At 42.3% G+C, this 22607-nt stretch overlaps 1 protein-coding gene across 2 annotated transcripts in view; it reads left to right on the forward strand.

Annotated features, from left to right (window-relative positions):
• The window catches only part of TRAM2 (translocation associated membrane protein 2), a 151893-nt gene extending 136541 nt beyond the window's left edge, over window positions 1–15352 (forward strand). For both annotated transcript variants that reach the window (XM_030195573.1, XM_030195574.1), the window contains one exon: window positions 13834–15352. In XM_030195573.1, the coding sequence (XP_030051433.1) occupies window positions 13834–13907 (74 nt within the window). In that variant the 3' untranslated portion in view covers window positions 13908–15352. The remainder of the gene's footprint in view (window positions 1–13833) is intronic.
• Window positions 15353–22607: the final 7255 nt, after the last annotated feature.

Consider the following 22607-nt stretch of genomic DNA (forward strand, 5'->3'; position numbering starts at 1 on the left):
ACCTGTTTTCCATACCTTTCCTAATAATACCCAACATTCTATTCGCTTTCCTAGCCGCAGCAGCACACTGAGCAGAAGGTTTCAGTGTATTATCGACGACGACACCCAGATCCCTTTCTTGGTCCGTAACTCCTAACATGGAACCTTGCATGACGTAGCTATAATTTGGGTTCTTTTTTCCCACATGCATCACCTTGCACTTGCTCACATTAAACGTCATCTCCCATTTGGCCGCCCAGTCTCCCAGTCTCGTAAGGTCCTCTTGTAATTTTTCACAATCCTGTCGCGATTTAACAACTTTGAATAACTTTGTGTCATCAGCAAATTTAATTACCTCGCTAGTTACTCTCATCTCTAAATCATTTATAAATATATTAAAAAGCAGCGGTCCTAGCACAGACCCCTGAGGAACCCCATTAACTACCCTTCTCCATTGTGAATACTGCCCATTTAACCCCACTCTCTGTTTCCTATCCTTCAACCAGTTTTTAATCCACAATAGGACATTTCCTCCTATCCCATGACCCTCCAATTTCCTCTGTAGCCTTTCATGAGGTACCTTGTCAAACGCCTTTTGGAAATCCAGATACACAATGTCAACCGGTTCCCCTTTGTCCACATGTTTGTTTACTCCTTCAAAGAATTGAAGTAAATTGGTCAGGCAAGATTTCCCCACACAAAAGCCGTGCTGACTCGGTCTCAGTAATCCATGTCCTCGGATGTGCTCTGTAATTTTGTTTTTAATAATAGCCTCTACCATTTTCCCCGGCACCGACGTCAGACTCACCGGTCTATAATTTCCCGGATCTCCCCTGGAGCCTTTTTTAAAAATCGGTGTTACATTGGCCACCCTCCAATCTTCCGGTACCACGCTCGATTTTAAGGATAAGTTGCATATCACTAGCAGTGGCTCTGCAAGCTCATTTTTCAGTTCTATCAGTACTCTAGGATGAATACCATCCGGTCCAGGAGATTTGCTACTCCAGTTTGCTGAACTGTCACATTACGTCCTCCAGGTTTACCGTGAAGTCAGTAAGTTTCTCCGACTCGTCCGCTTGAAATACCATTTCCGACACTGGTATCCCACCCAAATCTTCCTCGGTGAAGACCGAAGCAAAGAATTCATTCAGTCTCTCCGCTACGTCTTTGTCTTCCTTGATCGCCCCTTTTACCCCTCGGTCATCCAGCGGCCCAACCGATTCTTTTGCCGGCTTCCTGCTTTTAATGTACTGAAAAAAATTTTTACTATGTTTTTTTGCCTCTAATGCTATCTTTTTTTCTTAATCCCTCTTGGCCTTCTTTATCTGCGCCTTGCATTTGCATTGACACTCCTTATGCTGCTTGTTATTTACTTGTGGTGGAAACTGTGAGCCCTTTAAAACTCACGAGAAACCCACTATACCCACATACATAGGTTAGAGAGTTGCACAGGGACAGAAATGTAACCTGTCCCCACCGGAATCTAACCCATCCCTGTGTTCAAGTGTACAGCGCTGCGCACATCTAGTAGCGCTATAGAAATGATAAGTAGTAGTAGTAATCCCTTTGGGGAATCTAACCCATTCCTGCCCATCCCTGCCGCCAGTAATCTCCTCCATCCCAGCCCTTTCAACCCACGCCGCATCGCACTGCAGTCACCTCCCCCCCCCCCCCCCCCCCCCCCCAAGAGAGAGATCTGCATGAAAGAAAATAAGTTATCTCGTCAGAGTCTATACAGCCTCAGTATTGGCCATGTTTCACTAAATGCTTCCTCAAGTGACCACCCTGCTTCAGACTCCACCAAACTTCATCATGGCACCCGTGTCCATCATAGTGCCCAAAAGGAGAGGGGCTACTTCGGAGTGCATTTCTCTGGGTAAGTGACATTATTTTGCTCCGTGCTTGGTAACTTAAAAGATTAGGGTTAAAAGAGGAATTGTAGGTTATTGATCAATACAGAATTTAAAGAAAGAAAAAGCAAACTTTGTTAACTAGTCTCTATACCTTTTTCCCCATAGTTTTAAAACTTGAATTTTCTGCCACAACATTAACAGATAGACTCTAGAAGGCACAGCAGGGCCTAGTTCAGTCTTGAAAAAAAAAACAACAAGAGAGAAGCAAGCATTATTAACTAGTTTCTATAGTGTACAACCCTTTTCCCCATAGTTTTAAACTGAAACTTTCTCTAGAGACGTAGAAACTTAACAGCTAAGAACATTAAAAAGGATACTAGCAAGGCTCAAACTTTGTCCTAAAAGAAAGTTATTTTCTGTTCTTTGCCTGCTGGAGAGGTAGTACTGCTACTGACCTGAATTATGTGTTAATTAAGGTGTGAGGAAGTAGAACATTTGTAAAGGTTAATAAGGGCAATCTGATTACTGGGTTAGCTTCAAAGTGTTTGTTTGAAGCATTCTCCTTAGAATCCAAACTGTATAGAGAAAAAGGTCCCACTTAACTGTCTTTCTGAGAAGTTCTGAGAGAAGAGGACATTTCCCTTTGTAAGTGAAATTTTTCTCTGTGCTTAGTAATGTAAAGGTTGGGTATAAAAGAGAAATTGTAGGTTATTGATAAACACAGTTAGAATTTAAAAAAAAAATCAAACTTTATTAACTAGGCTCATACCCTTTTCCCCATAGTTTTAAAACTTGAATTTTCTGCCACAGCATTAACAGATAGACTCTAGAAGGCACAGCAGAGCCTAGTTGAGTCCTCATTCCCACCACTCTCCCCAGCTCCCACCCATCCCTAGTTCAACTCTTCATTTATAGTCAGTTATTCTAATTAGGACAAGAAGAAGAGAGTTTTCATTAAGAGTTTTAATTACATTTAATTTAGTTTCTGAGAAACAAACTAAATGAATTACATATTATTCCATATAATCTTACAACACTTTATATTAATTTGATATTCCTAGTAACTTAAGAAGTTTTGATTAAACAACTCTATAATACTAAGATGCAGATAGCAGTCCAGCAGCAAGAGGAGTACTATCCAGTCTTTTAAATTGAGTATCACATATATGATTATCTCCAAGTTGGTGAGAGGTTATATTTGTGTGCTCGATGCAAAGAGCTCCTTTCTGTCAGAGAACAAGTCTGTTCTCTTGAGACTAGAGTAGCAGACTTGGAGGAGCTCAGGGAGACAGAGGTATACAGAGGAGACCTACAGGGATGTTGTAGAGAAGTCCCACCTCCAGTCTGGCAGCCCCTGTGCTGCCTTGGAAGAGGGAGGTTTTCTAAAATGAGAACATCACCCTGTTGAAGCTGGAAGTAATCTTGTAGCCAGGACCAGCACACCAGGGAATGCAATATTCTCTTGTACCGAGAATGTTTCTCCAGGAGCTTCTGCCCAGGAGGGAAGGGTTAATACAGCTGTTGTAGTTGGTGATTCGATTATTAGGCATGTAGATAGGTGGGTGACTGGTGGATGTGAGGATTGCCTGGTCATTTGCCTGCCTTGTGCGAAGATGGCGGACTTCACTCGTCACCTAGATTTAGATAGTGCTGGGGAGGAGCCAGCTGTGTTGGTACATGTGGGTACCAGTGACATAGGAAAATATGGGAGTGAGGTTCTAGAAGCCAAATTTAGGCTCTTAAAGCTCAAATCCAGAACCTCTAGGGTAGCATTTTCCAAAGTGCTCCCCGTTTCAAACGCGGGGCCCAAAAGACAGGCAGAGCTCCGGAGTCTCAATGTGTGGATGAGGCAATGGTGCAGGGATGATGGGCTCCATCTTAACCAGGGTGGGACCAGGCTGCATTGGCATTTAAAAAGGAGATAGAGCAGCTTTTAAACTAGAAACTGGGGGAAGGCTGACAGTCTTTAAAAAACGCAACAAATTACAGACATATAGTAATTAGTAACTCCCATTTACGAATCCTTGTGGAGCAGATTAGACTCTTATGCACCAGTATTTTCTCATATTTTCTGATTAAACAAACCCAATTCCACCATAAATTTAAAGTGATAGAATTATTTTTCCAATGATTAATAACAAGTTTAAGGGTTGTTGAGATCAAGAAATTAAAAAGATGTATTATTTTTTGAAATGGTAGCAGGAAGAACTAACAGTTTCCATACGACCAACTTTAATGATGTATCAATGTCAACATGTAGAATACCTTGAATATTCTGCCGTATGTACGTAAGTATTGCCATACTGAGACAGACCAAACGTCCAGCAAGCCCTGCGTCATGTTTCCAACAGTGGCCAATCCAGGTTACAAGTACCAGGCAAGATCCCAAAATAGCACAATACATTTTATGCTGATTTTCCTAGAAATAAGCAGTTGATTTTCCCAGGTCCAACTAAATAATGGCTTACGGACTTTTCTTTTAGGAAGCTATCCGAACCTTTTAAACCCTGCTAAGCTAACTGCTTTTACTACATTCTCTAGCAATGAATTCCAGAGTTTAATTACATGTTGAGTGAAGAAATATTTTCTCCGATTTCTTTTAAATTTACTACTTTGTAGCTTCATTGTATGCTCCCTAGTGTTAGTATTTTTGGAAAGAGTAAACAAGCGATTCAAATCTACCTGTTCCACTCCACGTATTATTTTATAGACCTCTATCATATCTCCCCTCAGCCATCTTTTCTCCAAGCTGAAGAGCCCTAGCCGCTTTAGCCTTTCGTCATAAGAAAGTCGTCCCATCCCCTTTATCATTTTCATTGCCCTTCTCTGAACCTTTTCTAATTCTACTATATCTTTTTGAGATGTGTTGACCAGAATTGAACACAGTATTCAAGGTGTGGTCGCACCATGGAGTGATACAAAGTCATTATAACATCCTCAATTTTGTTTTCCATTCCTTTTCTAATAATACCTAACATTCTATTTGCTTTCGTAGCCACTGCCACACACTGAGTAGAGGGTTTCAACGTATCATTAACGATGACACCTAAATCCCTTTCCTGATCGGTGGCTCCTAATGTGGAACCTTGCATCACTTAACTATAGTTCGAGTTCCTGTTCCCCACATGCATCACTTTGCACTTGTTCACATTAAACGTCAGCTGCTGTTTGGATGCCCTGTTTTCCCAGTCTCGTAAGCTCCTCTTAATTTTTCACAATTCGCTTGAGATTTGACAACTTTGAATAACTGTGTCGTCAGCAAATGTAATTACCTCACTAGTTACTCCCATCTCTAGATCATTTATGTGTGCATCAGAGGTTCCACGGTGACAGAGGGAGGCAGAGCTCTTCCCGATGTGAAGGAGGACTCCAGACACAAACCCACCCGGGTTTGGTGGCCGTTGGAGGTTTATTTTGGATTTATGTCATTTCCCTTTCTGGTGAAGATGTGTGAAACTCGGCCAGAGTTAAAGAGAATACGCAATGAAGTGGCGAAAATGAGTGAATGAATGAATGAGCATGTTTTGAGCACTAACACGAGCACGTTATATCCTCAAGGGAAGTGATTATATTATATTTACTGTGCATTTTTGTCTATGGACAGATTTGTTTGGGATGTTTATGGGGTTAGTTATATCAGTGTCATTGAAGAAGCATGTACCTTCATATATATATACATATTTAAAGTAACTAATTAGGCTATTGGTGTATGCTGGATGTAAAGCCCAGCATTTTAGAGTGTAGGATTGAGCCAGCAGTGGTCAGAAAGGTTGGTTAATGTGTTTTAAACATATTGAATATATTGAAAATGTGATGTTTATTTGTACTTTCCTACACGGGATGAAGGAGGCGGAACATTGAATGTGCAGCGATGGTTCCATCTGTTGACACGACCACATATTCTTCCTGGGAATATAATGGTCGCACCAGGCACGGACTGAGCACATATATATACAGCTCTAAATACCCCAAGTCAAACAGATTATTGCATTAAGAGAAAGATTTAAAAAATTGTGTCCAAGTTGTTGTAGGATATAATCTGTTTCACTTGGGGTATTTAGAGCTGTTCTTCCTTTTTTTGGCTGATTTTTCATTTGCCATGGTGACCTGGCACCTGGGGTTTGTTGAGCCCTGGCTTAGAATATGTAGGTAACTAAAGATTATTTTTCTCCATTCCCACAGACCCTGGTTTTGTAATTCATTATGTTCTGTCTCTAGAGCTCTTCAGGCAATCCAGAACTCTGCTGCATGAATGTTAGCTGGTCTGTCATGTTATGAACACATTACTCCTGCACTTTGTTCTTTACCCTGGTTATGCTGTTTACTGTCAGGTTAAATTTAAACTACTTCAGTTTATAAAGTTTTTTTTTTTTTCCAGGGGATGCCCCTTATTTTCTCACTGCATCCCTCAGACCTCATATGCCAATCAGAGCTTTATGATCTTGTGGTACAAAGAAGCTACAGTTGCCTGCTGCTGATTGTTACGATCTGTTTGAGATGAGGAATAGGGCTTTTAGTCTAGGTGGCCTGTATGGATGGAATAATTTACCACTGGTGAATTACCTTACTTTTAAAATTCAGGCAAAGAGGTTCCTGTTTTGTCAGGCATTCAGTGCTTGATGATTATTGCAGTTATAGTTTATTAAATTTTCTGTACCACCTGGTTTTATACAAGATCACAATGGATTACAATATTAAAATGACAAAAAAAACCTCCAATATTTGATAGGACAGCCCGTACATAACCAGACTATTCACACAACATAAGCAATAACTACCTTAGGCAGTGAATCACTCAGCCAACAGGGAGAGTAACATTAAAAACTGTAACTTCCATAGTGTCCCTCCAGACCAGCATGCCTGGATTATGCACTCCGACCGGCAGATGGAGACTGAGAACCACTGACTGCTGAGAACACCTATAACTATGCTGTGCAGGCCCCATTCCTCCCAATGAAGGTGTCAGGGTCCAGCCTCTGGTTCCCACGGGTCTAAAATTGAAAGAGTTTTACCAGAGGTGGACCCAGATTACCTTGGACCAGTGGGTGATAGAGGTTGTTCGAGATGGGTATGCCTTGGAATTTACTCAGCCTCTGCCGGATCTTTTTCTGGAGTCTCCTTTTTGTGCCCACTGGAAGGTAAGGGCTGTCAGGGAGACTCTAGACACATTGGCCTGGCTTCATGCAGGTGCTGCCTATTCTAACCAAGAAAAAAGGTGTTTGGGTCAGTATTCCATTTACTTCATGATACTCAAGAAGGGAGGGCTCCTTCCAACCCATTCTAGATTTGAAGGGGTGAATCCGGGCCCTTCACGTATCCAGTTTTTGCACGGAGACCCTCTGGTTGGTCATTGCAGCAGTGAGGCCTAGAGAGTTCCTTGCCTCTCTGGATCTAACAGAGGCATATCTGCATATTCCCATTCTGCCAGGTCATCAGCATTTCCTTCACTTCACTGTTTTGGGCAATCATTATCAGTTCTGTGTGCTTCCCTTTTGTTTGGCAACAGCACCACATACCTATTCCAAGGTCATGGTTGTGGTGGCTGTGGCTCTGAGGAAGGACAGGATTTTATTTTATCCTTACCTGGATGATTGGTTGATTTGAGCGGTCCTTTCAGGAAAGCAGCAGGGTCACAACTCAGGTGGTTCAACTGCTCCAACGCTGGACTGGGTCATACACCTAGCGAGGAGTCATCTAGTACCATCTCAGACCCTGGAGCACCTTGGAGTTCAATTCATCACTCTCCTGGGATGGGTGTTTCTTCTGCCGAGGCTCAGTTCCAGAAGTTGGAATCTTAGGTATGTCGCCTGCTTCAGATTGAAGCCTGCAGTCCAGGGACTACTTGCAGGTGCTGAGCTCCATGGCAGCCTCCTTGGAGGTGGTGTAGTGGGCCCGTACTCATATGAAACCGTTGCAGGTGTCCTTACTGTCCAGATGGGTCTCCTTAGATTCAGTCATAGGGGACTTGACTGCCTGTTAGGGGTGTGACGCAACGCAACTGAGCCTGAGATGGTGGTTGCAGTCACAGAATCTTTCCAGTGGCAGGAATTTGGATCCTCCGCAATGGATGGTAGTGACAACAGATACCAGTCTCATGGGCTGGGGAGCTCATTGTTGGAACCAAGTGGCTCAGGGCAGATGGTCGGAAGAGGAATGCCAGTGGCTGACCAACAGACTGGAAACAAGAGTGATTTGCCTGTTGTTGTTTCAGCAGCATCTTGTAGGCCAGTCGATTTGGGTCCTCTCAGACAATGCAGTGATGGTGGCTTATGTGAATCAGCAGGGAAGTACCAAAAGTAGGGTCGTGGTGGAGGAGGTGGCTCTCTTTCTTTTGTGGGCGAACAGCATCTTGAGGATTTGTTGGCAGCACACATAGCAGGCATTGGCAATGTTCAGGCGGATTTCCTCAGCAGGACGGTGCTGGATTCAGCGGAATGGGCCTTGAGTAGCAGTTCAAAAGATCTGATTGCTTGCAAGTGGGTTCTTCCTGTCATAAACCTCATGGCAATGCTCTCAAATGCAAAGGTTCCCCAATACTTTAGCCGAAGAAGGGACTTCGTCAGTAGACATCAGTTCTCTAGTCCAGAAGTGCCCCTCCAGACTCTGTATGTGTTTCCTCCCTGGCTTCTTCTAGGCAGAGTCATCTAGAGGATCAAACATCATGCAGGTCTGATAGTACTGATAGCTCATGGTACAACGACCTGGTGCGGTTGTTGGAGGATCGTCTATTTTGGCTGCTGGAGTTGTCAGAGCTCGTGCGTCAGGGTCCAGTGATGATAGACAACCCAGCTCCATTCTTTCTTACAGCTTGGCTGTTGAAAGAGTACATTTGAGGAAGTAGGGCTTCTTTGGGCAGAGTGATCGTGATGCTCTTGCATTCCAGGAAAAGGTCTAATTTGCTGGCGTATGTCCGGGTTTGGCGTATCTTAAAAAACTTGGTGTGTGGATCATCAGATTCCACCTTTACAATCTTTTGTGCCACAATTATTGGATTTCTTGCAGGACGGCTTGGACAAAGGCCTGGCCTTAGTTTCTCTGAAGGTGTATGTGGCGACTTTGGCTTGTTTCTGAGGCTTGGTCAAGGGCAGAGCCTTGGCGTCTCATCCAGATGTTGTACTCTTTTTAGAGGTGTGAGCCTGATTTGTCCCCAGCGGAGGCCTACGGTTCCTCCCTGGGATCTTAATCTCGTGTTGAATGCCATGGTCTTTGAACCTTTATCAGATTGTTCCTTGAAGGATTTTTCCTGGGAGGCAGTGTTTCTAGTGGCCATTTCTTCAGCTACATGGATTTCAGAGTTGCAGGCTCGTAGGCTTTCTTGTTGTCTCTCTAAAGAAAGAGTGGTCCTGAGTCCGGTGCCACCTTTTCTTCCCAAAGTAGTTTTGGGATTTCTTAGTGGTTTTGCCAGTGTTGGGGGATCTGATCGGTTCTCTGGATCAGCAATGGTTGTATTGCCTAGATGTTCGGAGGGCTGCAGGAATTTTTGTCAGTCAGACAGGTTGTTTGGCCTGATTGGTGGTCATTGCTGAGGAGAGGCCACTTCTAAGGCCACAATTGCCAGATGGGTGAAGGAGGCGGTGGCCTCAGTTTATATTCTTAAGAGTAGGCCAGTGCCCTTAACAGCTAAAGGCACATTTTACTAGGGGTCAGGCAACCTTTTTGGCAGAGAGTTCTCTAGTTCCCCTTCTGGACATTTGTAAAGTGGCTCTCTGGCCTTCCTTACATTCCTTTGTGCATCATTATCGATTGGATGTCCAAGCATATCAGGATGCAGTTTTTAGGGTTAGAGTCTTAGAAGCAGGGCTTCGGGGATCCTTTCAATAATGGTCACTGCTTTGGTACTTCCTCCTGTAATGTTCACTGCTTTGGTACTTCCCATCTGTGCCGGTCTGGAGGAACGCTATGGAAGGGTAAATTAGGTCTTACCTGCTAATTTGCTTTCTCTTAGGCCCTCCAGACCAGCACAGGACCCACCCAGGTGTTGGGTTCAGCAAATTTTTAATGTTTGGGGGATTTTTTCCTCCCAGAAGAAACATGGCTTGGTTTGGCATATTTGGTTTCAGGGAACGGATTGTTGTTTAGGCTACCAGGGGTTGGTTGTGTTCTGTTCTGTTTATATTTGCCATTTCTTCAAAAAAATGGCAAACCTTTATTAATAAATGATAAGCCTGTATAGAGATGCATCCTCAAGCAGCAGCACTAGGCTTCCTGTGTGAGGCCTACGGCCTTAGCACTGAGAGGGATGGGGATAGGAAAACAATGAACCTTGTAAGTGTATATATATATATATATATATATATATATATATATATATATATATATATATATATATATATTGCTGGTTGTTTGCTGCATTTTCTGCTGTAGTTTGAAGATCCTGTTTAGCACAACTGATTATGACTTGGCTGCTTTGGAAAACATATATATATATATATATACACTTACAAGTTTCATTGTTTTCCAAAGCAGCCAAGTCATAATCAGTTGTGCTAAACAGGATCTTCAAACTACAGCAGAAAATGCAGCAAACAACCAGCAATACAAAACATGCAATACCCCCCTCCCCCTAAATGTCCAGCTTGTTGTAAGTCTTGTAGTTAAAAACTCTCCAAACAGTAAAGAGGAACTACAGTACTAGTGCAGATCTATCACGCCATTTCTTATAAACATCTCAAGTTTTATGATATTGAAGAAGGCGACCATACTTCTTGGCCATTAATTGGGACATTAAGATTGACTGTTTCTGCTTGGCTATTACACAACTGGCTCTTTGGGAACTGCACAGCATGGTTATGTGTTCTCAGAAGTCAGTGGTTCTTGGTTTCCATTTGCTGGTCAGAATGCATAATCCATCTGTGCCGGTCTGGAAGGACTAAAGGAAAGCAAGTTTGCAGGTAAGACCTAATTTAGCCATAAATAATGAGCCTTAAGAACAGTGGCGTAGCCAGACTGCCAATTTTGGATGGGCCTGAACCCAAAGTGGGTGGGCACAAAATTTTCTCTCTACCCCCTTCCCCCAGCAAAATTTAGTCACGCTAATCAGATGCATTTGTCACACAGGGTAAAGTGCTGCTTTTCAGTGCATCAGATTTCAGAAAATTTATTTAATAGCCTAACACCCTTTTCAGTGAGCTTTCAGAGGCCAAAACCTCCTGCCTCAGGTCAGTATAATGCTGTTACGGTATCCTCGCCTGACCTAAGGAAGGAAGTATTGGTCTCTGAAACTTCATTAACACAGGCACCATATTACTTTATCCTAAATTAAAAATAAAATTATTTTCTTTACCTTTCTTGTATGGCCATTTACTTTTTCTCATTGTGTCGCTCCCAGTCTCTAGATTCTGCTTTCCTTCGTATTTGCTTAACTCTTCTGCCAGGTTTTCCTGGCCATTTGTCATTTTTCTCTCCTTTTTCTTTGCTTTCTTCAATATTTTTCTGCCTCTCTCTCTCTCTGTCCTGATTTAATTCATTCTTACTATCCATTCTTTAATTTCCTTCATCTACTTATGGTTTTTCATCTTTTTCTCACCCTTGTTCTCCCCATGCCCCTTCCTTTTATTCTCCTGTCTTTCACTACTCCCCTTTTCCATCCAGCAGCTCTCCTCTTTCTCTCCCCATCCTTCCAGTAGTGTCCCCTCATTCTTTCTGCATCCTTCCGTCCAGTGTCACCTCTTTCTCCCTAACCTTCCATCCAGCGTCTTCCCTCTTTCTCTCCCCATCCTTCCATCCATCTACACTCTCTCCTGATCCTTCCATCTAATGTCTCTCTCTCCCTCTTTCTAACCAGTGTCTCTGTATCTCTGTACTCTTTTCTGTTCAGTGTCCCTTCTCTCTCCACATCCTTCCAGTCTCTCCCCTTTCTCTCTGCATCCTTTCATCCATCTCCTCTCTTTCTCTCCCCATCCTTCCATCGAGAGTCTCTCTCCCCATCCATCCGTTTTCCCTCTTTCTCTCCCCATCCTTCCATCTGTTTTCCCTCTTTCTCTGCCATCCTTCCATCTGTTTTCCCTCTTTTCTCCCCATCCTCCCATCTGTTTTCCCTCTTTTCTCCCCATCCTTCCATCTGTTTTCTCTCTTTCTCCCCATCCTTCCATGTTTTCCCTCTTTCTCCCCATCTTTCCATGTTTTCCCTCATTCTCTGCCATCCTTCCATCTGTTTTCCCTCTTTTCTCCCCATCCTTCCATGTTTTCCCTCTTTCTCCCCATCCTTCCATGTTTTCCCTCTTTCTCTGCCATCCTTCCATCTGTTTTCCCTCTTTTCTCCCCATCCTTCCATGTTTTCCCTCATTCTCTGCCATCATTCCATCTGTTTTCCCTCTTTTATCCCCATCCTTCCATCTGTTTTCCCTCTTTCTCCCATCCTTCCATGTTTTCCCTCTTTCTCCCCATCCTTCCATGTTTTCCCATTCTCTGCCATCCTTCCATCTGTTTTCCTTCTTTTCTCCCCATCCTTCCATCTGTTTTCCCTCTTTCTCCCCATCCTTCCATGTTTTCCCTCATTCTCTGCCATCCTTCCATCTGTTTTCCCTTTCTCTGCCATCCTTCCATCTGTTTTCCCTCTTTTCTCCCCATCCTTCCATCTGTTTTCCCTCTTTTCTCCCCATCCTTCCATCTGTTTTCCCTCTTTTCTCCCCATCCTTCCATCTGTTTTCCCTCTTTCTCCCCATCCTTCCATGTTTTCCCTCATTCTCTGCCATCATTCCATCTGTTTTCCCTCTTTTATCCCCATCTTTCCATCTGTGTTCCCTCTTTCTCCCCATCCTTTCATGTTTTCCCTCTTTTCTCTTTTCCTCGAGGCCTGCCCTGCATGCCAGCGCCAGCCCCAGCTCCCATTGCCAGCCACTGCTGCTTTTCCTGTTGAGCAGCAGGGCCGGCGCTACAAAAAGAAGAAACGCTAACGCTAAGGACAAAAAATGTAAAAAAAAAAAAAAAGCGCGGCACCGGCAGGCACTGTCTAGGCAGCCTTGAGGCATTGGCTGCTGGCTCGCAGGCTCCTCCCGTCTCCTATGTCAGGGGCAGTAACGTAAGAGACGGGAGGAGCCTGCGAGCCAGCAGCCAATGCCTCAAGGCTGCCTAGACAGTGCCTGCCGGTGCCGCGCTTTTTTTTTTTAAAACATTTTTTGTCCTTAGCGTTAGCGCTTCTTATTTTTGTAGCGCCGGCCCTGCTGCTCAACAGGAAAAGCAGCAGTGGCCGGCAATGGGAGCTGGGGCTGGCGCTGGGCGGGCCTGGGCTGAAATTGGGTGGGCCTGGGCCCAGCCAGGCCCACCCGTAGCTACGCCCCTGCTTAAGAAAGCGCTTGAAATGTGGTAATCTTTCAGCCCATAAGGCCAACGGGAGTGCATTCCAATTCACTGGAGCCAAATAAAAAAATGTTTCCTTTCTAGTAGTGGCCGAACGAGCCTTACGTATAGGGCCTTCTGAGATCACAAGCACCTCACTGGTACATAGAGCTCTAACAGACTAGCCAATGAACTTGGTACCATTTCATAATACACCCTATGAGTTAGGACTAGTAGCTTAAACAAAATCTATAGCCCACAGGCAACCAATGGTAATACAAATAGAGTGGTGTAACATGATCAAACCTGTGGGCACTGCCCAAAATCCAAATTGCAGCATTCTGTAAATTTTGTAGCTTTCTTAGATTACTTGTTTAATATACCCGCCAATATGGCACTTGCATAACCTAATTGAGACATGAACAATGCATGCTGAAGTACCAAAAATTCTTTATAATCAAAATACTTCCTTATAGCTCTTAACACTTTTTTTAATCAGTTATTCTGATGAGTGTATGATAATGAGGTATGTTTTTTATTCATAAGATTGTGTATTGTTTTTGATTTATTTTAATATGTTTTATGTATGTTTTTATTGAGAATTGAGGATATACGGGTTGTAAATGTTTTTAAGTAACCAAAATCTTATCTTTGTGTACAGGAGGAAAGCAGAGATGAGCACTTGTTTAACAGACATTCTTTTTGATTCTCTTCGTCATGCCAGGCTATCATGAAAATGGACTATTAAAAGCCGAGAATGGAACCACTCCTCGACTCAAGAAACTGAAGTCTTCCTAAAGCCAAAGCCTCAGTAACAGAAGAGGGGGAGGGCCTCCTTCTCCCTCCTGGACTAATTACCAGCCCTGTATCTCTGTTCTTGCAACCTATGCATTCCAAGGGTGAAATGTGCCTTTGAAAAAAATAGTTTGTTTCAGAATAATTTACATTCTGTTACCCTCCCCTCCTACCATCAAAACCTCTTTCCCAAATCCCTGCATCATTCCAGCCTTTCATCCTTAGCAGTGTGTTGGAACCTAGAAATGTTACATTTCTGTTCTTGACACTATGGAAGACATTTCAGAATATGGTGCAAGGTTAGTTTGTTTGTTTGTTTGTTTGGTTGGGTTTTTTAACTTATTACATTTTTTAAAAACAAAGATGTTAGATGGATTCTACAATTCACGGGTTCCTTTGGTTCCCTGAAATGGGGGAAGGGTGGGAGGGTGAAGGTGCCAATTGTACAGTAAAAGCAGCAGCAGAAAGGTGGCAGACTTTATGCTATGCCAAACCCATTTCTTTCTGCATATATCTACCCTTTGCATGCTGGTGATTATCCATATACATGTGTGACACCGAAGAGTACCTTAAAGGACTTCCAAGATGCTGTAATATGACATTGTTTGGATTGTAGGACCCACAAAGCTGTTTGTGAATAAGGCACCTTTTAATGCTCTGTTTTTGTTCTTACCTGATAACAATTCTATCTGCTCCTGTGAGCAGCAACTGAAATGGAGCATCTTGGGACTGTTTTCTCTCATCAGGCTAGTCCCTTCCCTCCCTAGCTTATATATAAGCCCAGGCATTATGCTGTCACAAAACAGAACCTGGAGATTCCATTTTCAAATTAGACAAAAGCTGGTTGACTCCAGCATTAAAGAAGAGTGCTTAATGTAGCCAATGAAATGTCAGTATGTATAGCTTCATGGGAGCAGGAAACAGTCTAGTGTCTCGGAGATGCATAATCTCATTGGTGTGAGATTTGATCCTCTCCTATGAAACTTCTTAACCGGAGGGGAGGGGGGGGGTCTTATTTACATAGATTCCTTCCAAGAATAATTAAGAAAAGCTTAATTCTGGGAAGAAGTTGAAGATATGTTGATGCTAATGAAAATAAACTTGAATCCTGAAATATTTCCTTATGTAAGTGTGGAAAGACATCTGCTTCCCTTTAGCCCTCACCCCCACCCCCACTATTGCTATCTGTGAACCTCAGATATTTGTGTGTGATGCTCAGAAAAGACAGCACCTGTATCTAAGCATATGTATCTCCCCTTCCCCGCCTTAACCGAGGAGGGTTGGGTTTGGCACATATGCATATACTTAGAAAATACACACATGTACCAGTTCTTACCTGTACCCTTACAGAATTAGTCTGGAATTGGTGTAACTTTGTGCAGAAGCTTTTGGAAAGGCTTTCTGTATAAAAGTACATAGATATGGTTTTGTTTTGGTGGGGGGTTTTTTTTTTTAAATAAAAACAGATGCATCCTACACACCGTCCCCAGAAAATGACCCTCTAAGGGCAATTTTCAAAAGGTTTAAAATGGTGTGTGAAAATTGCCCCACCCACTCTCTTGCTGCAGATGAAAGTATTTGGAAAGTATATTTCAGGATTTCATTTTGAAATTCCCTGTGAATACATCAGCATGCATACTGTGCTCCTTCAAAGAATGTATAAAATACATGATTTGCAAAAGTATTCATTCCTCTGTTGTCCCACGCTTTCAAAGAGAAGCTCCTCAAGGAATTTCTTTGAAAAGGGGTTTGCAGTATTTGCAACCTGCAATTTCCACAGCTCTTTTGCCACCTATGGAAATAGGAGTGGGTGGGTGGGAGTTATGGTGAATATTCTGAAAACGTGACTGGCTGGGAAACCCCCAGGACAGGTTTGGGAACCACTGTACTAAGCATTGTAATCAGAGACACAAATTGGAAGGAACACCTCATTATATCTAGACCTTAGAGGTTGGTTATGCTTTTTAATATATCTAAGGTTTTCTGGTGCCTGTTAGCACCATCTAAAATTCACCAGGTTCTAAGTCCACTCAACATTTCCTTCCTGTTAGAACCAACATTCCTTTGCTTTGCACTGAACAACGCAATCAGAGGTTCTACCATGGTACATGGTGGGCACTGTGAACCACTACATGTGGTTTTGATATTAATGATAAGGGGTTTCCCACTGATATATGTGAACCTAAATCTGCAGTCTTCATTCATTTCAGTTGAAATGGCCCAGCACCTAGCTAAAATTTTAGTAAAATCCAAAGAGGAATAGACTAAATAAAATGGAAACAATATTATAATGGGGGGTATGAGCTTGGAAATAGAGGAAGCCTGTTTGTCTCTTTCTCCTTCATCACCCTAATACCATGTACCTGCGCTTTTCTTTCACTGAGCATCACATTTTTCTGGTGCATATTCCTTTGGTAGTGGGAGCATTAAGAACCAAGAGTGACAGAAAACAGATAGTGAATTGATATTAAAGATGGAAAGTTAGGAAGCCTGTGGTCCTTGAATTTGCGAACCCTGATGTGCAGTCTATATAAGGTTTATACATGAAGCTTGGGGTTTCATGACCCGGGGTGGACTCACAGTGATCTTAACTGGATCCCTGAGTCTCACGGCAGCTTGGTGCCCTGAGTCCCTTTTGGAGTCTATTAAAAATCTAATGTGAAATAGATTTAACCCAATTCTTATTTGGTTGTGAAGTTTCCTGTTATGGTAGATGACTAACATATCCACCCCAGAAAATTCAACAGGTGTTGGAAACTAAGTTTTGATCTCTAAGACTCAAAACATACCAATGTTGTGCATTAAATCTGTTGCCAACTACAGATTAGATGTAGACAATTGAAATCTGGTTTGAGTTTGAGGAAGCAAAGTCACATTGAAACTGTTATCCCTCCTTGATTTGACAAGCTTCTCTTTTTATCTGAAAGAGGCCAAAATATTTCCAGTACTGAGTATCTTCCTGTTGTGGAAGGGTCTGTTTTTTTTAAAGCTTGTCATCCTGAACATTCATGTTTCCTCCTTAGCCCCTTTCCTGTCGGTTAGACACTCTGCAATGGCATCTGTCTCTCGAAAAGAACCATACCAGCCTTAGGGGGTCTTTTACTAAAGGCTAGCTCGAGTTATCTGCAGCAGGTCCCATTTTATTCCTATGGGTCCTGCTGTAGATAACTCAAGCTAATCTTTAGTAAAAGACCCCCTTAGTATTTGGACTAATTGCAGTTATAGCTATTCTGAGCAGTCTGAATGAGGAAAACAGAAACTGCTTGGGGGTGGGAGGAAATGTGTTAAAATGGTAGAGTCTAGTTCACTGAACGGAAGAGAGAGAGCAGGTTGGAAGCTCATGTAGTTACCCAGTATCAGAAATGCCAAGTCTCACTCATTAGGTCAGAACTGATCTTGCTTTCATGAGAGGCAAACCGTAGAGAAGTAAACCAAGTGGTCCAACCAGTAAGAAAAAAAATCTGATCACACCTTCCTGCCTACTGTTTTCCCTTATCCCTGTCCCTTTCCCCTTTACTGCAAGTACATATGCTCTAAAGCCAATGTACATACTTTTAACTACTGAGTGGAAAACAATTTTCAACTCAAAAAATTTACCCAAATTGCTCCCAACTTTATCTATATTTTTTCAGAGGTTCCAAAGAAAAGCCAATATCATTTAATGGTGCCTTGATTCATTTGCACAGCGGTACTACACATAAATCATTCTAGATTTTTACCCTGAATGTACCGTCTGACAAATCTCACTCTTTGGCCTTCACTCTCACTCCTTCGTGTGGTAAATCTCACTCTTTGGGATGGTTCACCCTTGGCATCTCTGCAATTTGAAATTTATTTTAGAAGTATTAGCATATGGAAATAGCGGCAAGTAGATGTGTAGATTGCTTACCTGTGTAAATGGTGGCTCAGGAAGCCGTGTAAATGGTGGCTCAGGAAGCCGGTATTTCTAAGTGTAGATGCTCAAGGACATAGATTTCAAGGGGTGTGATTTGGACAGGCCAAAACAATTGTGTAGTTCTATTTTTTAAATGGGAACACATCTATTTGTATGAACCTGCTTGCTAGCTTTTGCACCTGCTTTGAGATGCACACAAGCGCCAGCCACCTTGTCGTTTGGACAGTAATTCAAGGGACAGTTATGCTACCACCATGTCAAAAATTAACTGGAATGATTTCACTCAGCATCTTAATTGGCTTCTTTAAAATCTGGCACATGTTGCAGGACCAGAACCTGCATGCCTAGGTGCTGGCACTTAGATGTGTAAGCCCCATGTGATGCCACTCTTTTCATGGCACTTGTAGGTTTTTTAGTTGGATGGTCCTGCACTTCTGCAGAGCCTTTTGTAGAAGTACTCGGTGGGGGGGGGTGAACATCTTATCCCATTTCCTACTTAGAGGGCAATTCTAAAAATGAGCACCTGTTAAGAGTCTAGACAGTAAAGGAAAGTAGAGGGGTCTATACCCGCATATGAGGTTAGATGCAAGCACTTAATGCCAGCCATAGAGCTGGTGTGGACGCCCATGGCTAGATGCTGGAGATACACGCCTAACTTGTATTTTGTAGGCTATGCACAGAAGTGAGTCCCGCTTACGCTCTGCCCTGTCTCCACTCGTGTGCACATGCTATGTATGCACACATCTACAGAACAGCATGTTAGCAGATTTTTGGTGTTCATGCTCGTATTTGCCGCCTAAATGTTTGTTCCCTATTTATAGAATTACCCCCTAGAGGCCTTATGCAAAATGGGGCTTCACGTGTACCAAGTCCTCCTGCTGCTTCCAGACCTCTTTCTTTCGTCATAGACCTAGAATTGTACACCATGAGTGCATTAACCCTCTCGAGTAAAGGCATCTTTACCAGTGGAAGATTGAGGGAGGGGAAATTGAAATTGTCATCATATGCTAGGTAACCTGGCCACTGTGTAGCAGGAACTTAACCCTGGGTCACTGTGCGTTGTTTCTTTTAGTCAGCATGGCTTTTCCTTAGTATTACAGTGGTGTAGAACGAGTAGAAGTAAATCGATTTTTTACTCGTTCCAAAAGGACAAAGACTAGGGGACACTTGAGGAAGTTACATGGAAATAAAACAAATAGGAGGAAATTTTTTTTCACTAAACGAATAGTTGAGCTCTGGAACTCTTTGTAGGAGGTGGTAACAGTGGTTAGCATGTCTGGGTTTAAAAAAGTGTTGGGCAAATTCCTGGAGGAAAATCCATAGTCTGCTATTGAGACAGACATGGGAAGCAACTGCTTACCCTGGGATTTGTAGTATGGAGTGTTGCCGCGATTTGAGTTTCTGCCAGGTACTTGTGACCTGTCTTGGCCACTGTTTGGAAAACAAGATACTGGGCTAGATGGACCATTGGTCTGACCCAGTATGGCTACTCTTAAGTTCTTATGTAACGTCAGTGAAACATAAGCATCTCAATTTAGTTATGCTGACATGCTTCCTTGAAGGTGAACGGTGTAATACGCCTTAGGGTAGCACCTGCAAATGGGGAAAGTGTATTACTATGCCAGGAACGGAGTCTTCTCAGGTGGCACATAAGCTCTTCCTGAGCCCCTTCTTGGAGACAGTGATGCAGATAGAGCAGTATATATCACGCCGGACATATTTCCAGTGTTCTTTGCAGTTGACTGTGTTGAGAGATGGGGGGTCCTTTTTTTAAAATGTAGATTTTATGGTCAAACTGCTTTTCCTGCTGCACACACTGTCCTGCATTATTACCTTAAGGGATATAGTGTACAAAAGCACCTCTTCCTGCAGTATTGGATTCTGCAGCCCCCTGAGTGAAAGGAGGAACCAGTATTATTTTATTAGACAAGAGCACTGTTCAGGCATCTGTGTGTGGTAATTCCCAGGGCAGATGCCTATTTTGTAACCAGGGTATGCTCCAGGTCTTAAAAGTTATGCAAGAAACACTTTCCAGAATACCAGAACTATTAGGTCAAGTACATTTCTATAATCTGTTGGATTACAAAATAATCCCAGCCAACACCAGCTGTTCAATGTATATGTGTCTATGTGGGAGAAATCTAAACCAGAAAGCAGATCAGACGATTCCTTGTTCATTAATTAGAGCAGGAAGGAAATGGAAACCGTAAGGTAGTTTGCTAAAATGATGGGACTGGGAATCCTACAGTGCTTGAGAACGTTGCCTAGGGGATATTGCTGTCATTTATATCAGAGGATTGCTGAACTCGGCTTTACTACTACTACTACTACTTAACATTTCTAGAGCGCTACTAGGGTTACGCAGCGCTGTACAATTTAACAGAGAGAGACAGTCCCTGCTCAAAGAGCTTACAATCTAATAGACAAGTGAACGGTCGGTCCGATAGAAAAAGAATTTTCTTTTCGTAGCTCGTAGTACTGCATGTTACAATAATGCTTTGAGTTTTCAGCTTACTTTGCAACCCCTAGTGAATTTTACTTTTATTTTTGGCTCTCTAAAAATGGGCAAACTGAAAAGCCTAAACTCCAACAAGTAATTTCTACCAATATTTAACAAAATGGTATAGATAAGCATTGAACTTGTATAAATTCTTGGAAACACAGCTATGACAACTGCAGCTGTATAGCCCTTCTGTTGAGGGGTGGGGGGATGGATGTCTTTCCTGGGGTCTAAGGTTTCCCGGTCTGTGTTCAGCTTTCGTCTGCAGACTTCTTATGAGACAAAAAAAAATATTTTGGCTGAATCACTAGATGCTTGGATAGTTGATTCCTTACCAGTGTCATGAATTAACATTTCCCTCCCTTGATTAACCCCCTACTATAACTCTCCTAATTCCTTCCTACTGTCTTGCAAAATGCTGGAAGAATTACCAAAACTCTTTTCTGTAAGCCAGATGTAGCCTACCTCATTACTCATGGTGGCTGGGGTAAACCCTTACAATAATATCTGCCAATGAACAGATTTATTGTAACAGGTATACATTACAATAAGCACAGTCTTGACCAGAAACCATACATGTTGGTCCCTACATCACTGCTAGGCATCCCATTAGAGAAAGCACAGAGAGAGCAGCTTGGGCGTCGTTAAGTAAAGGGAGAAAGATTGTACTCCTAGCCACCTAGCTTTAAAATTTAGTCAAGACCTTACTCTTGGTACCTTTTCATTGTTTTTTCATTGTTTGCTCTGTCTGGCATGGGCACTGTCCATTGAGGCTAATTATAAAGTTGTGCCTAGTTAACGCATATTTTCACAAGCCTTGTTTACAAAGAAAGCATGTTCCTACTTCTTAAAATACTAGTGTAGGTGCTAAAACATATGCACATGAAGGCAGCAGAAGCTGCTCTGTGGCTTGTGTAAATGGTTGCACATAACTTCACCCACATATGTATATAAGTGATAGAATTTTATATCTGTATATGTGCGGACTCTGCCCATGTTCTGCCTCGTCTGCACTAATGTGCACACCCACAGTGAAAGTACATTGATATTGAGCCTGCAAAAAGGTGGGATAATGTGGGGTACAAATGCAATAAATAATAAATAATTTTATTTTAGAAGAAATCATTTATGTACATAAGTGGCCCCTGATGTACGTACGTGATTAAAATAGTCACAACAATCAAAAAGGTCCGCAGCAAACAGCAAGAAGTAGAGCACAAAGCAGACCAGAAGTCCAGGAAACTCTTTATTAAAATAAGACCCGATGTGGCCACATTTCGCCAAAATAGCTGCATCAGGGGTTTGACATAACACTAACCAGGGTTAAAACTCTGCTCCCCCCAGCTGCTGAATGTGTATCCAAGCCTGCAATTAGCAGATCTGGAAGGACATAAAAGCAGTTAGAGGCAGGGCAACAGCTTCTCTCTCTCTCTCTATAATGGATTAAAATAGTGCAAGAACTAGGTGTCTCCATAAACAGTTACCATCTATGGCCTAGAGTCCATAATCAGTGCTCAAATTTGGGCACCAAAAAAAATGAGCACTGAGCACTATTCTATAAATGGCACCAGGATCTGCACCCATCTTTGGGCATGAGGATTTATACTAACTGAAATCTGATGCAAATCTTTGTGCATAAATTAGGCACGGATCTTCCAAATTGTATAATAACTCTGCATCTTTAGTAAACGCCCCTGACCTGCCCATGCTCCTACCCTTTTCAGTTGTACACTAAAACATTTACACGCACATCTTTATAAAATAGCATTTGGCAAGATGTATGTGTAAATCCAAATAGGTGCCAATTAACTTCAATAATTGATAGCACCCAATTATTGATGCTAATTGGCTTGTTATTCTAATCTAATCCAAGGTTTGTATACCGTGCTAATCCTAGCTAGAGGTTCAAGGCAGTTTACAAAAAGAATCTCATACAAGAAAATCTAAAAAAATCCTTAAAATTTATCAAACAGAAATGCTTTTAAGCTCTTGCGTAATTGCATACAATTCGTCATAAATCCAATACACAAAGGAAGAGCATTCCAGGTTGAAATAGCATGAAACGAGAACATTGCGTCATATTGATGTTTAAACCATACACCTCTAAATGCGAGTAATTTTAATAACTTGTCACATACCCAAGAAGAAACAAAGAGTCAGAAAAAAATTGTACCAACAACTCAGAAGTACTACCATATAATATATGGAAAATTGTACAAACTGTTTTGAAAATACTGTGTGCTTTGAGGGGAAGCCAATGAAGTTACTTCACGTACATAGAGATACTATCGTACTTCTTCAAATTGCG

Source organism: Microcaecilia unicolor, chromosome 3 (genome assembly GCF_901765095.1).
Source record: "Microcaecilia unicolor chromosome 3, aMicUni1.1, whole genome shotgun sequence".
NCBI lineage: Eukaryota > Metazoa > Chordata > Amphibia > Gymnophiona > Siphonopidae > Microcaecilia > Microcaecilia unicolor.